The sequence below is a fragment of the Callorhinus ursinus genome, unplaced genomic scaffold, assembly GCF_003265705.2.
Source record: "Callorhinus ursinus isolate GAN/ISIS: 27379988/994484 unplaced genomic scaffold, GSC_fseal_2.0 scaffold9, whole genome shotgun sequence".
In the NCBI taxonomy this organism is placed as follows: domain Eukaryota; kingdom Metazoa; phylum Chordata; class Mammalia; order Carnivora; family Otariidae; genus Callorhinus; species Callorhinus ursinus.
Window position 1 is genome coordinate 30717069 of NW_027397071.1, and position 12357 is coordinate 30729425.

Consider the following 12357-nt stretch of genomic DNA (forward strand, 5'->3'; position numbering starts at 1 on the left):
GATATTAAAACCACTTATATTCTTTGTAAATTAATCCACCCATTCCAGAATATCTTTTTACTACCAGTGTACCAAAGGACACATTTTTTACCTTCCTTGTTAGGAACAAGGGCATTAGGGAGTGATAAGAGAAGCAAGTGTTGAGTAGGTCCTCCATGTAACAGTTCAAAACCTGTGATGGCACGCCACTGATTCTGAGGACACTGCATTCAGAGCTGTCTCTGACCTGGTTCCAAACTAACTTCCAAGACTTGTTCATGACTGTATCTTTTTATGATGCTTCTATTATTCAGGAGGGTAACTACTACAGGTGAAGGGATAGTGACCAGTGATAACTGACATAATGCAGCGATTTAAACGGTTATTAAGCTCCCTCTCTTCACTCTATTCCACTGTAATCCACGACACCTGTTTACACATTCTCTTTTGTTTCCTGTGTGGATGTGTGGCTTATGCCCAGCCATGAGATTTTTAATTCTGAGAAGACCTGTGGCACTGGCGCCTTCTCTTCACCTAGGGTCTTCCTTAGAAAGTATTCTTCAGTGTACTTCAATTAGCTGACCTTGTCTGGGTGGTCAGAATCCTCTTTTCTCTTCCTGAAGTATTTGTAAGCTCATCATGCTTGTGTCCCATTTTTTTAAAAAAGAGATTTAGAAAAATATCCAGGACTAACATCTTGGGAGTCTGGTAGATGTGTCTCCAAGAACTGCTGTTTCCTGGTCGATCTCCACCAAGACCCTGACTAAGCTTTAAGATTCTCCTAGGTGCTTCAGCCTTCTTCTGACAAGTTCACAGCATCCACCCTCCAGAGATGAACTGTCCCCACAGTGCTTCCCATTAGTCTACTACTCTGGTTTCTCCCCTTCCAAACTACTTTTACCTCTTCCCAAGATTGGATATTTACTTACTTAAGTCCATGCTCTCCCATCACTCTGCCTTTGAAATTTCTCCTGAATTCCATGCCCTCCCCTCCAGGCTCATCTCCAATATGACCTTCTCTCTGAAGCCTTCCCAACTTTCTCACTCAGGCTGAAACAATCTTAGTTCACCCTGACACTTTCTAATCAAGTTCTATGTAATTATACCAGGCCTCTGCAAAGGCAGAAGGCCTCAAACTCAAGAGCTTCCTGAACGATTGCTGTGAATTCATTCAGCATGCAGCATACACGGTGGAGAAGGACAGAGAAATTACTGAGCAGCAGTTAGGCACTGGCGGTCATCAGGAATCAGACAAGGCCCTTACTTTCGAAGATGTAATGTTCTCTCATTCAGCTTCACTCTTCATCTACTCCAGCCCTTTTGTAACAGTCCTGAAGTCACCTCCCCAACTACGTTAGCCCATGCTAATCTTTTCTTCTTTGATCCTCTGTGCCAGAATCATGCTGTTTTCCTTCTGATTCCTCCCTCCCCCCCTCCCTGCACCCATCATTTACCGAGCTCCTACCATCGCGCCGCGATGCGCTAGACAATGCGCTGTATACAACGTGTGAACGAGTCACAGTACCGGCCCTCACAGTTCTTAGACTGTCGTTAACTGCTCTCTCTCCTTGCTATTTTTGTCTCCTGGCTAGGCTGGACGTTCTTTGAAATCAGGGAAAGTTTTGTAGTTTTTTTCAGTCTTCCCTGTGTCAAGCACATCGCTGGCCCAGGGAGTGTTCCAAACGCCTTTGGAAGAAGTAAAATATTTGTTTTCCAAGCCTCCTTTCCCATTCAGACCTCCCCTTACCTGATACTGCTAAGCTGGAGGGAAAAGAAGCCTCTTTGCCGTACCCTGGAGAAAGCTCCTCTGGGAGCTGGAGATGGAAGTTTGACTCTCCTCTCAGAAAAACAGGTCCCAAGAGCTCAAACGGCCCCTCCCCGGCAAACTGTTGCTATGACACATCCGTTGCTAAGAGGAAAGAGGCGGCTCCTCTGCTGAGAGTGACAAAACACCACCACCAATACAGTGTCCACTCTCTAGCCGCCTCTTCAAGAGCGCACTTATGATTGGCTGCCATGATGCTGACGTCACGCAACGTGAGCAGCGGCGAGGTCCTGTTTTCGGCTAGCCGGAAAGTTGTGCGATTCAGGTTCGTGTTTAAGAGGGCGGTAGCTTGGCTTGACCCCAGGACCGACAGTCATGCCTCGCACCCAAAGATGCGAAAGTGCAACAGTATCCAAAGATGAATCCTTCTAGGCTGTGGTCTCTAGCAGCAGGGAGTGAAGGATGATAGGAAGATCGAGGGCTTGAAACCCCTTAGGCCAGCTCTGCTTACCCCATTTGCCATCTGGGGGCAGTCCCAGGAACCTGTCAGATTCCAGTGTGAAGGAGGTAAAATCTGGCTTGATTAGGTGTCGTGGGTGTCCTGGAATTCTGATGTGTTACATTTTCCTCTTGCCAAAGTAATTTTTGTATAGTTTGACTCATACTGGAAATCTCAGGGGGAGGAGGATTAAATCCCTTAGTAACTCTATGGTTCATTTTATCTGTGGTTATGGGTCCTATGGGATTCATACAGTGAAGCTCATCTCCCTGAACACTGTTTCTCCCTTTCCTTTAAAAAATAATTAAAATTGCCTAATTTGAAAGCCGGCAGAATTTAATAAAGTATGCAACTGACTGCTGTAATTGGTCCAAATTAATTTTTTACACCCAATTTGAACGAAAATATTTAATTGAGAAGAGGCTTAGAGATTCATCACATATTTAAGATACGGTCCTAAATAGCATGACTTGACATGGTGTGCAGAAAGATCACATATATTCTTCAAAATTTCTGAAGAATTTGTGTTTGCAAAATGCAAATAAATTTTACTGAAGAAATCATTAAAAAAAAAAAACTGTAAGGAGGACTTACCATTCTGACATTTTGGCAACCTTTTCCCAGGCTCTTCTGCTCCCTGACACCGAAAGGTTAGTTTTCCCTGGGCTCGGTGCTGAGTCTTCTTTTCTTACTCTGCACCTTGTTGGTGGCATATTCAGTCCCTTTAGCTTTGGTTTTTTTTTTTTTTTTTGGTGCTGTTTTTTTTTTTTTTCCAGTCCCTTTAGCTTTAGCCATCCTACAAAGCACATCAGTGACTTCCATTTGTATATTTTCACCCTCATACATCTCTTAAATTTCATTCAGACCTGAATTTCCACTACCTACTGGATACTTCCAAATGCATGTCTCATTTAGTTCGTGGTGTTTAATAGTTGCCAGATGAAGATATTGAATGAATAATTACTGTACCACAGACATCACAGCTTAGCAGAGGCAAAAGTCAATTCGTTGTACTTCAGATATCTTTCAAATATTTTTTAGAAACTTTTTTCTTCCTTTATTTTCTACCTTAGGTGATAATACCCACTGTCCATTGGTCTGCAAAGCTAGAAATCTGAGAGTCATCCCTGACTCCCACTGCTCACAGTGAACAGGTCACTAAGTCTTGTCATTTTCCTTTGCTAAATTATCTCTCAAATAGTTAATCTCTTCTTAGCCACCCTCACTACCTCTGCCTTATCTCAAGAAGGCCTCATTTCTCACCTAGATGGTGGTAATAGTCTCTTGACTTGTTCTGTTTCCTCCTCTCTCATTTATTTGCCCTGTTGCTACAGAGGGTTCTACAACAGAGATTCAATCTGGACATCAGCTTGCTTAAATATCTTCAATCTGGCATATGAAACCCAGTACAAAGAGGGTTCTGAAAGATGCCTTAAGGATATCTAGGAGATAATGAGTTATTTTTCTAACCTCATTTCCTGTTCCTCGTTTTCCCCCGTTCAACCAATGTGTTAGTCCAGTGCTTCTCAAGTAAAGCCCCTAAGAGCCGAGGGGCATAACGACACAGGGGTTGGTGATGATAGGCTGATGGTAAGAGAGTTACAGCTTAAAACAGACTTCTGAAACTCAGGCATATTCGTTTCATATAAAGAACTCATGAAGTTTTTGCATTCTGCTTCACAGATGTATTCATGTTTATTTTCATTTTTAAAATGTCTAAAATCCCTACTCAATGTTGTATGTCAACCATATTCCAATAAAACTGGGGAAAATGTCTAAAATCACTATTTATTAAAATTGACATGAAGTTGAATCAACGCAAAGAAGCCCCAGGCAGCTGGGACATGCTTGTCCCGTGGTTTCCCACAGCCCCTGGCATAGAGCTGCATAGGCCCAGGGACTTGTCCCAGGATGAGAGGCAGAGCCCTGCAGAGCTCTCTACTGCTCCCCCGAGCTGCCATGCCCTTTAATAACTGGGCATCTGTTCGTCCCACACCTCTGCTTCTAGCTCTATGTCAATCGGTAGTGTAGTGCCTTTCTTCATCTTCGTTACCTGGTAAACTCCTGTTTATTTTTCAACACCCAGCTCAAATATCACCTTCTCTGCAAAGCCATGCAGGCACCCAACAGAATTAGTCACTCTTTTCTCTGTTTTTCCATTATAGCAAGTATGACACTGTGTTGCAATGACTTGTTTATACGGCTATCTCCCCCAGTGGACTTCTGGGTGGAGATGGTGTCTCTTTCCTTCCTGTCTCCATTGCTTAACACAGTATCTGACATGGGTATTTAGTAAAATATATGTGGAATTATTTAATTGATTGACTACTCTTGAGAACCCATCTAGAAAAAGCTACCTAACAAAAGTGTCTTTGCATTCTTCCAAAGAATTTCCTTTTCTAATTTCATAATCCTTTGCAGTCAGATTTAAGGAAGTAAAGATTATGACCTTGTGATTTGGATGAGACATCAAGACTTTTTGTCATCTTTTCTTTAGAGACACCTTAAGGGGATGACCATTGGAGGAATGAGTCATAAGTCATGATACCGAGAAAGTTAGAAATTAAATGGAAAATGCTTAGTAATTTCTTCATGTTACAAATTTAAGTTACAAATGATTGACTGAACATCTGTTTTCTCATGGGAGTGGTCAGAAATGAAACATCCCCATGGTGGCTAGTGAACACTTATATGCTCTTCCAGGGGATGCTGATTAAATTTGCTTAAAATTTGAAGGTATTTAAAAATTAGTTTCAGTTTTACTAGTTGAGTGAAAATGTAATGAGTCAAGAATTTGTAGTTGAAAATACTTCTCTGATTATTTAAGGACATCTTGATAAATTTCAGATTGGATTTATAGAAGGGTAATCTGACAAATTAGATATGAGGTGGCTCTTTACTAATTATTATTTTAGTGAATGACTCCCCCACCCCTTTTAAGAATATATATTTTTTTTTTAAGAGTTAAGTTAGCTCAGAGACTAGGGGCTGAGGACCCTAGGAGTCATTATGCTTTTTTTTTTTTTTTTTTTTTTTTTTTGCCTGCGTCAGTATGCCTGGGAGGGAGAGAGAATGGCAGAGAAGGAAGGGTCCTTGTTTGAACCCTAAACTGCTGGGATTCGAAATGTTCAAAAAGTGCTTGAGAAAACTATCACAGCCTATTGCATGAGGAACTGAGGAGTACCTTAGTAGAATACTCAGCTTCTGAAATGAGAAAACAGAACAATCTGACCTGGAGACAAACTTTAGCTTTTGGAGGAGACGACCAATTGTGGCAATTTTCAAAAAAATGAGCTAAAACTTCAATAAGAAATTGGGATATATGCAACACTAAAATGAGGAGATAAGCATTTCTGATGACTTCTACACAGAATAGCTTGAGTCTAAAGGGGACTAAAGAGGATCACCACCCCCTTCCCCGTACGGATATACGGAGATATCCGTATAACAACCATCAGAATTGCTGGTAGGCTGCAGGCAGCAGATGTTCCTGGAAGAACCAATGCAGGAGCTGAGGAGGAAAATATGGGGTCATGTGGTCACAGAGTGGTCTTATTTGTAGGTATAGATGAGACTCCATTCTCTACACCCAGAAAGAGTTGGTGGTGGGGGAGTCTTTGGTGGTGATAGTCCTACAATATCAACGGGTATCAAGAGCTAGTGAAATATCAGTTCTAGATGTGTAGTGATTATTACTCTTAAGCACTTTAAACATTTTTAAAAATAGAATCATTCAAATAATACTGTCTTTAAAGTTAGAAAATTTTGTTGGAGACTAAATTTGGCACTTTCTGGATGAGTGACATCAGACAAGCTGTTAAACTCTATATCTCAGTTGTACCTCTGCAAAATCTGGGATGACAATGCTTTCTTCAGAGCCAAGCCAGATAAAGGTTGAGAGCAACTACATGGCTGCCACAGTGGGGCATTTCTCAAGAGACCAAACTTCACAGTAGTGAATTAGAAATAGGTTGTCAGTTAGTCCAGCTTCCCACAAGGGACTTCTTCCCTACCAGAAGAGGGAGAAAATTGTTTCTTCTGTCCACCAAGAAGACAGCTTTAGATTTGAAATAAAATCTGTGTGGAATATTTTTGTCATTTGGTATAAATCATAAGGATTGACCAAAAGGTAATGTTCCCATCTCTGAGTTCAGCCGGTTTGAATGTTTAAAATTGGAATGGTATAATATGCTCTCCAGAAGTTGTTTAGCTTGGAAAATTGTGTTTAATAAGTTATTTCTAATGTAAAGAAAAAGTATATATGTTTGTTAACAGAAATCAGTTTTTTCCTATTTCCATTAGATATACAGTGAATAAATCTTTAAAGAATATTATTAGTATGAAGGGATGCCTGTCCAGATTGCCCACACACCTTAATCTGTCCCTTCCCTTTGGCACTGCCATTAAAAGGCCAGCATAGTGACTCAAATGTGGTGCATCCTCAACGAATAGTTGTTGAATCAGAATTAATCTTAAATTCCATTCAATTTATAGACATTGCCTCTGCCCTTTGGTGATGATTAAAGGTAGATTTGAATATTCAACGATCTGCTAGACATTTCTACTTGAATGTCTAATACAGGGTTCTCTAAAGTGTGGCCCCTCAGATTACAGCTGGCCAGGAAATATTTGTTGCTAGTCCACTAGTCCATGAAAAATTTTCACCAACAGAAATTTTCTGCAATAAAAGTACAGAGACTAAAAGTACTTAAAAACTTTAGAGCAATTTGATGGAGTTAACTACTTGTGTTACATACGAACAAAACTGAAGTTTATATTTTAAATGTCTTTATTTCATTTTCTAGCAACTTATTTGTGCTGTGTATTATGGAAGTATCAGCCGGTTAGAGAAATGGAAACACAAGCAAATTAAGTAGCCTCCAGCAATCTGAGAAGCACTGAGTAGACATCTCAAACACATTTTCGAAACCAACTCTTGATTCTCCCCAACAACGTGCTGGTCCCGCCGTTGGCTGCCCCTCCGTGGATGGCAGTTCCGTCTTTATGGCTGCTCAGGCCAACATCTGTGAGTCATCCTTGACTCCTTTGCTTTCATCTTTCACCTTTTAGGACATATTTTTAACACTGCAGCCAGAGGGATACACTTTTAAAACATAAGACAAATCATGCCAGTCCTCTGCTTAAAACCCTCCAATGGCTCCCACTTCATGCTACGTGAAAGCCAAAGTCCTCACAATGGCCTACGAATGTGGTCCAGTATAACCCGGCCCCTATAGTCAACCTGTTTTCCTACTAGTCATCCCTGCGGCTCCCACTGCTGCAGACACACTGGCCTCCCTGGGGTTGCTCAAACAGACTGGGCCCACATCTGCTGTACATGGGCTCTTCCAGCTGCTGGAATACTTAAAGCAGATAGCTTTCAAGTTTTGGCTAAAATGTTAACTTCTCAGTGAGGTCTATTTCCATCCTATCTAAAATGGCATCTTCTCAACATTCCTCATTCTCCTTTCTCTGATCTGTTTTTAATTTTTTTTAAAGATTTTATTTATTTATTTGACAGTGTGTGTGTGTGCAAGTGAGGGGAGGGGCAGAGGGAGAGGGAGAGACTCTCAAGCAGACTCCTGCACTGAGTGTGGAGCCCACGGTGGGGGGTATGGGGGAGCAATATCTCATGGCTCTGAGATCAAGACCTGAGCTGAAACCAAGAGTCAAGGACTTAACGGACTGAGCCACCCAGGTGCTCCTGAGTTATTTTTTCCCCCCACAGCATTGATCACCTTCTAACATACTCTATAATTTACTTATTATGGTCATTGACTGTTTTTGTCCACTAAAATATAACTCTGTAAGGGCAGAAATTTTTGTTTTTTTTTTTACTGCTGCATCCCCAATGCCCAAATCTCTGCCTGGCATATAGATGACACACCCTATAATATTCAATAAATGATTCAGAACAACCACTTTGGACAGTAATTTGGAAGTACCTATTATAACTGAAAATGTACATATCCTAAAATCTAGCAATTCTACTCCTGGATATATACCTTAGAGGAACTCTTACATATGTGTGTGAGGGGATGCTTCATAGATGTTGTCTGCAGAATTTCTTTGTAAAGGCAAAAGATAGACATAACCTAAATATCCCTCAGTAGGAAAATGGATAGTGTTTTGCTTTAGTCAATAAATTACCATAAAGCTTCCAAAATAAACAAACTTGTGTGGATATAGCTCAGAACCAAAACAGTGAGGTAAACAGAGCAATGCCATCATTGTGAACAAAAACATGCACAAATTATTTCTCCTTCTTATGGGTACATGTATGTGAGAAAATATCACAAATGAACTACTGCAATGATTTATACCAATTCATGACAGAAGGTTACTTTTGGGGAGGGATGGTTAACTTTATAAAGTTTCATTTGTTTGTAAAATAAAAAGACTGGAAATAAATCAAATGATATGTAAAATTTGTTGAATTTGGGGACTGTATTTCTGTGATTTTTTTGTGCTTTTTTGTATTTGAAATTTTCATAAAATTAAAAAAATTATCTTCTAGACTATAAAATCTTTAAAAGCAGGAGCTATGTTTTATTCATATTTCTATCCATAGGACGTAATATTCTTACTAGAATATAGAAGATTGTCGAATATGTATGTGTTGATAAGTAAACATTTTGAAGATTCATTTATTTATTTTAGAGAGAGAGCGAGCATGAGCTGGACGGGCAGAGGAGAGGAACAGAGGGACAAGGAGAGAGAATCCCAAGCAGACTCCATGCTGACCATAGAGCCCAACATGGGGCTTGATCTCACAACCCTAAGATCATGACCTGCACCAAAACCAGGAGTCAGATGCTCAACCAAATGTGCCACCCAGGTGCCCTATAAGTAAACATTTTAATTTAAAAAAAGAGAGAGAAGGAATTAAGGGGGAAAGAAGATAAGTGTTATAGATATAAAGAGAAAGGTGAAAAATATTTGGGGTTGACATATGTGTGACTTAACACTCATGCTACCTGAGACTTTCAGCTTGGCTATGTTACTCTGAAACAGGATTTTTTTTTTAAAGATTTTATTTATTTATTTGAGTGAGAGAGAATGAGAGATAGCACGAGAGGGAAGAGGGTCAGAGGGAGAAGCAGACTCCCTGCTGAGCAGGGAGCCTGATGTGGGACTCGATCCTAGGACTCCAGGATCATGACCTGAGCCAAAGGCAGTCGCTTAACCAACTGAGCCACCCAGGCGCCCTGAAACAGGATTTCTAAGAGAGTAAGAAGATAAAGATGAGAAAAAGCTCTCTTTTATCCATCAGATACAAAGAATGCTATAGGGATTCATTGGTTATTGTGGTAATTTTTCCCAATTCCTAACAGATATTAACCTTTGGGATTCAGGGGCAATGATTTCTGGAATTTTGATTGAGATTGGGTTGAAACTGTAAATGAATTTGGTGAGAATTGATATATTAACAATATTGAGTATTCCAATCTATGAACATGGTTGCTCTTTTCATTAATTTGGATCTGCCAAAAATAAAAAATTTAGAAAAAGACCAATATTTACAAGCACATAAAATATTCCAGGCACAGTATTGGGTGCTTTACATGTATACTATTAATTAAAATTTGACATTCTTTTCTTTAGACAGATTAAACACAGAAAGAAATAGGGAGGTGGAAAGGCTCAGTAACTCTGCAGTCAGTAAATGGAATTAAAGGGAATGTAGGTCCCATTTGTCAGACTCAATTTTCTATTCTTCAGTTTACTTAAAACTCCGCTCCGAGGGTTAAGTTTGGGCCGTCAATTATGTCTGTGAACCTCTTCAAAGTTCAGATTGTTTCTGAACAATCAAGCATTTCAATCTCCCACTGTCGTGAGGACTTCACTGTTATGGTAAGGAAATAATGTTAAATCATTGGAGGTATACAGGCATTAGAGATTATATTTTCCAAATTACACTTGAGTATCAAATGTGCCAACTGCATGCTTTTTAATATCTACCATGTTCACAGCACCTGGGATTAAGGTTTATGAACAGCATAAAATTCCTGTGTCCCAATGCAAGAAAATATATTTCTATTTATAAATTATCTATGCAAACTAGTTTAGGATTTTAAAAAGATTTTATAGAAGATCTGACAGCTCTGATATAATTTGGGGGAATTACCTTTTATGATATTCGGTGACCTTTACAAACTTATCCATGGCCCCCAAAATAATAAAAAAATCAATTAAAACAAACCTGAAGTGGTTGTAATTAAAATTAATCAAAGTTCCTGATCTATTCCTGATAAGAAGTCAGCTTAGGTTTAATTTTTTTAAAGATTGTATTTATTTATTCATGAGAGACAGAGAGAGAGAGAGAGAGAGAGGCAGAAGGAGAAGCAGGCTCCCAAGGAGCAGGGAGCCCGATGTGGGACTCGATCCCAAGACCCTGGGATCATGACCTGAGCCGAAGGCAGACACTTAACCATCTGAGCCACCCAGGTGCCCAGGTTTAATTTTTAAAAAGAATTCATGAAGAGAAAGGTTATAATTGAAGAGCTACTCTTAAGGAAAAAAAAAAAAAGAGTGGATGACACTTGATTAAGATGGTAAGGCAGACTTTATTTAGGACAATCCAGATAGTTATAGGAACCCCTGCAAGGGGATTTTACCGTGGGGGAGAGAGATGAGGCTCAACTCCTAATACAGCATGGGCAAGTGGAAATTGATAGCCCAGGAGCAGTGTAGGGGTCAGTGAATGGAAAATTACTAAGAACAAACAACAAGGTTGTTTTGGCTAAACCCACCTAACAGGATTCTTGCTGAAAACAGCCCAGGGTGATCAGACTTCACTCGGGGGTGGTGGAGGATAGGGAACCTAAATACATATTGAAGATGATCAGATATTGAGGGGTGTATGGGGGAGAGTGTTTTGGTCAAACTGACTTAGCAGGGTTCTTGCTAAAACTGGATTTTACAAGAAAATGCAGAGATGAACCTAGGAGGTTTAGCAGCATGGCTAATGTTTGGTCAAGCAGAGAATCTTTGTCACTACCTCAAGTATATCCAGTCACATTTCTCCTAAGAGCTTTCCAGGGCTTTCTGTCCCCAGCACCCCGGCTAGAGGAGTCTAGTTAACGGTCTACAGGCAATTCGGCAGAGCCTGAAGGCCTAGAGGTGGTACAAGGCTCGGGCCTGCAAAGTCTTACACTTGATGATTTCCCCTGTAAGGCAGACATCAGAACCCACTGCCGCTGGAGAGGACTGAGCACTCCCCCGCAGCCAGGCTCCTTCCAGGCTCCATCCTCGTGTCCACCCCCAACATGCAAGGGAGAGTCCTGGGCCGCGAGGGGTTGCCCCTTTGCGGTCGGAAGCGCACAGCCCACGCACTTGCACTGCACCGTGAGTCACCCCAGAGCACCCGAGAAACGCGAGCCGAGCTATGCGGGTTGTTTATGGGAACAGGGAGGGGCGTGAAGGGGTGTGCAGAGACGCGGACAGCGCCGGGCTCGATCGGAGGCCTCCTTCGCCCCACCTGGCCGGCTGAAAGACTACCCAGAAAGGGCGTGGAAAGGAGTGGGAGCAAAGGGGAAGCGGGTCACGAGTCAAAGCGGCCGAAGTGGGGAGGATGCCACCGGCCGGGCTCCGGTTGGACTGGGTTGAGAGGAGTCTCGGAGGCTTCCGGAGCGGCGGGCCGAGCTGCCGCGCCCCCTGCAGCTGCGAAGACCTGGCACCCCCGCCCCGCTGACGCTGCCCCCGAGCCGCAGGTGAGTCGAGCCCGGCGCCGCCCGGAGCATCAGGTGTCGTGGGAGCGGCGCCTGCGGCGTGCGGGGAGGGACGGCGATGGGGCGAGCCGTCATTGACACAGCGGGAGGGTCAGGCCCCCGGACGTCGGCGCCATGGAAGTGACACAGGTGGGAGCCGGGTGCGAGCTGCAGCGGTTCGGCAAGGCGCGCGCTCCGCCGCCCCCGCAAGGTCAGTGGCGGGTGGTGGCGGCCAGGGCTCGGGCAGGGGCCCCGCGGGGTGGGTGGGCGCTCGGGTTGGGGGTAGCCCGCACCTCTGCCGCGCAGCCCCGCCCGGATCGTCGCCCACCGGGGAGCCTGGGGCAGGGACCCGGAGAGTAGGGAGCCACCTGCGTCAGAGTCTCGCCCTGGAAGACCTGGGCGGG

At 42.6% G+C, this 12357-nt stretch overlaps 2 protein-coding genes across 5 annotated transcripts in view; one reads left to right on the forward strand and one right to left on the reverse strand.

The window, feature by feature from the left end:
- Positions 1–1859, reverse strand: part of DNAI3 (dynein axonemal intermediate chain 3) — a 70277-nt gene extending 68418 nt beyond the window's left edge. Inside the window, exon 1 of the mRNA XM_073896394.1 lies at positions 1727–1859. The gene's annotated coding sequence lies outside the window, so the exon portion shown is untranslated. The remainder of the gene's footprint in view (positions 1–1726) is intronic.
- Positions 1860–2218: 359 nt separating this feature from the next.
- MCOLN3 (mucolipin TRP cation channel 3) overlaps positions 2219–12357 on the forward strand; it is a 35044-nt gene continuing 24905 nt past the window's right edge. Inside the window, exon 1 of one of the 4 annotated variants that reach the window (XM_073896397.1) lies at positions 2219–2311. Coding sequence is in view for 2 of the 4 variants with exons in the window: in XM_073896398.1 (XP_073752499.1) it covers positions 11513–11956 (444 nt within the window). In the remaining 2 variants the exon portion in view is untranslated. Of the gene's footprint in view, positions 2312–10860; positions 12165–12357 lie in introns of those variants that run through there. The other 3 variants (XM_073896398.1, XM_025872105.2, XM_025872104.2) reach the window with 3 other exon arrangements.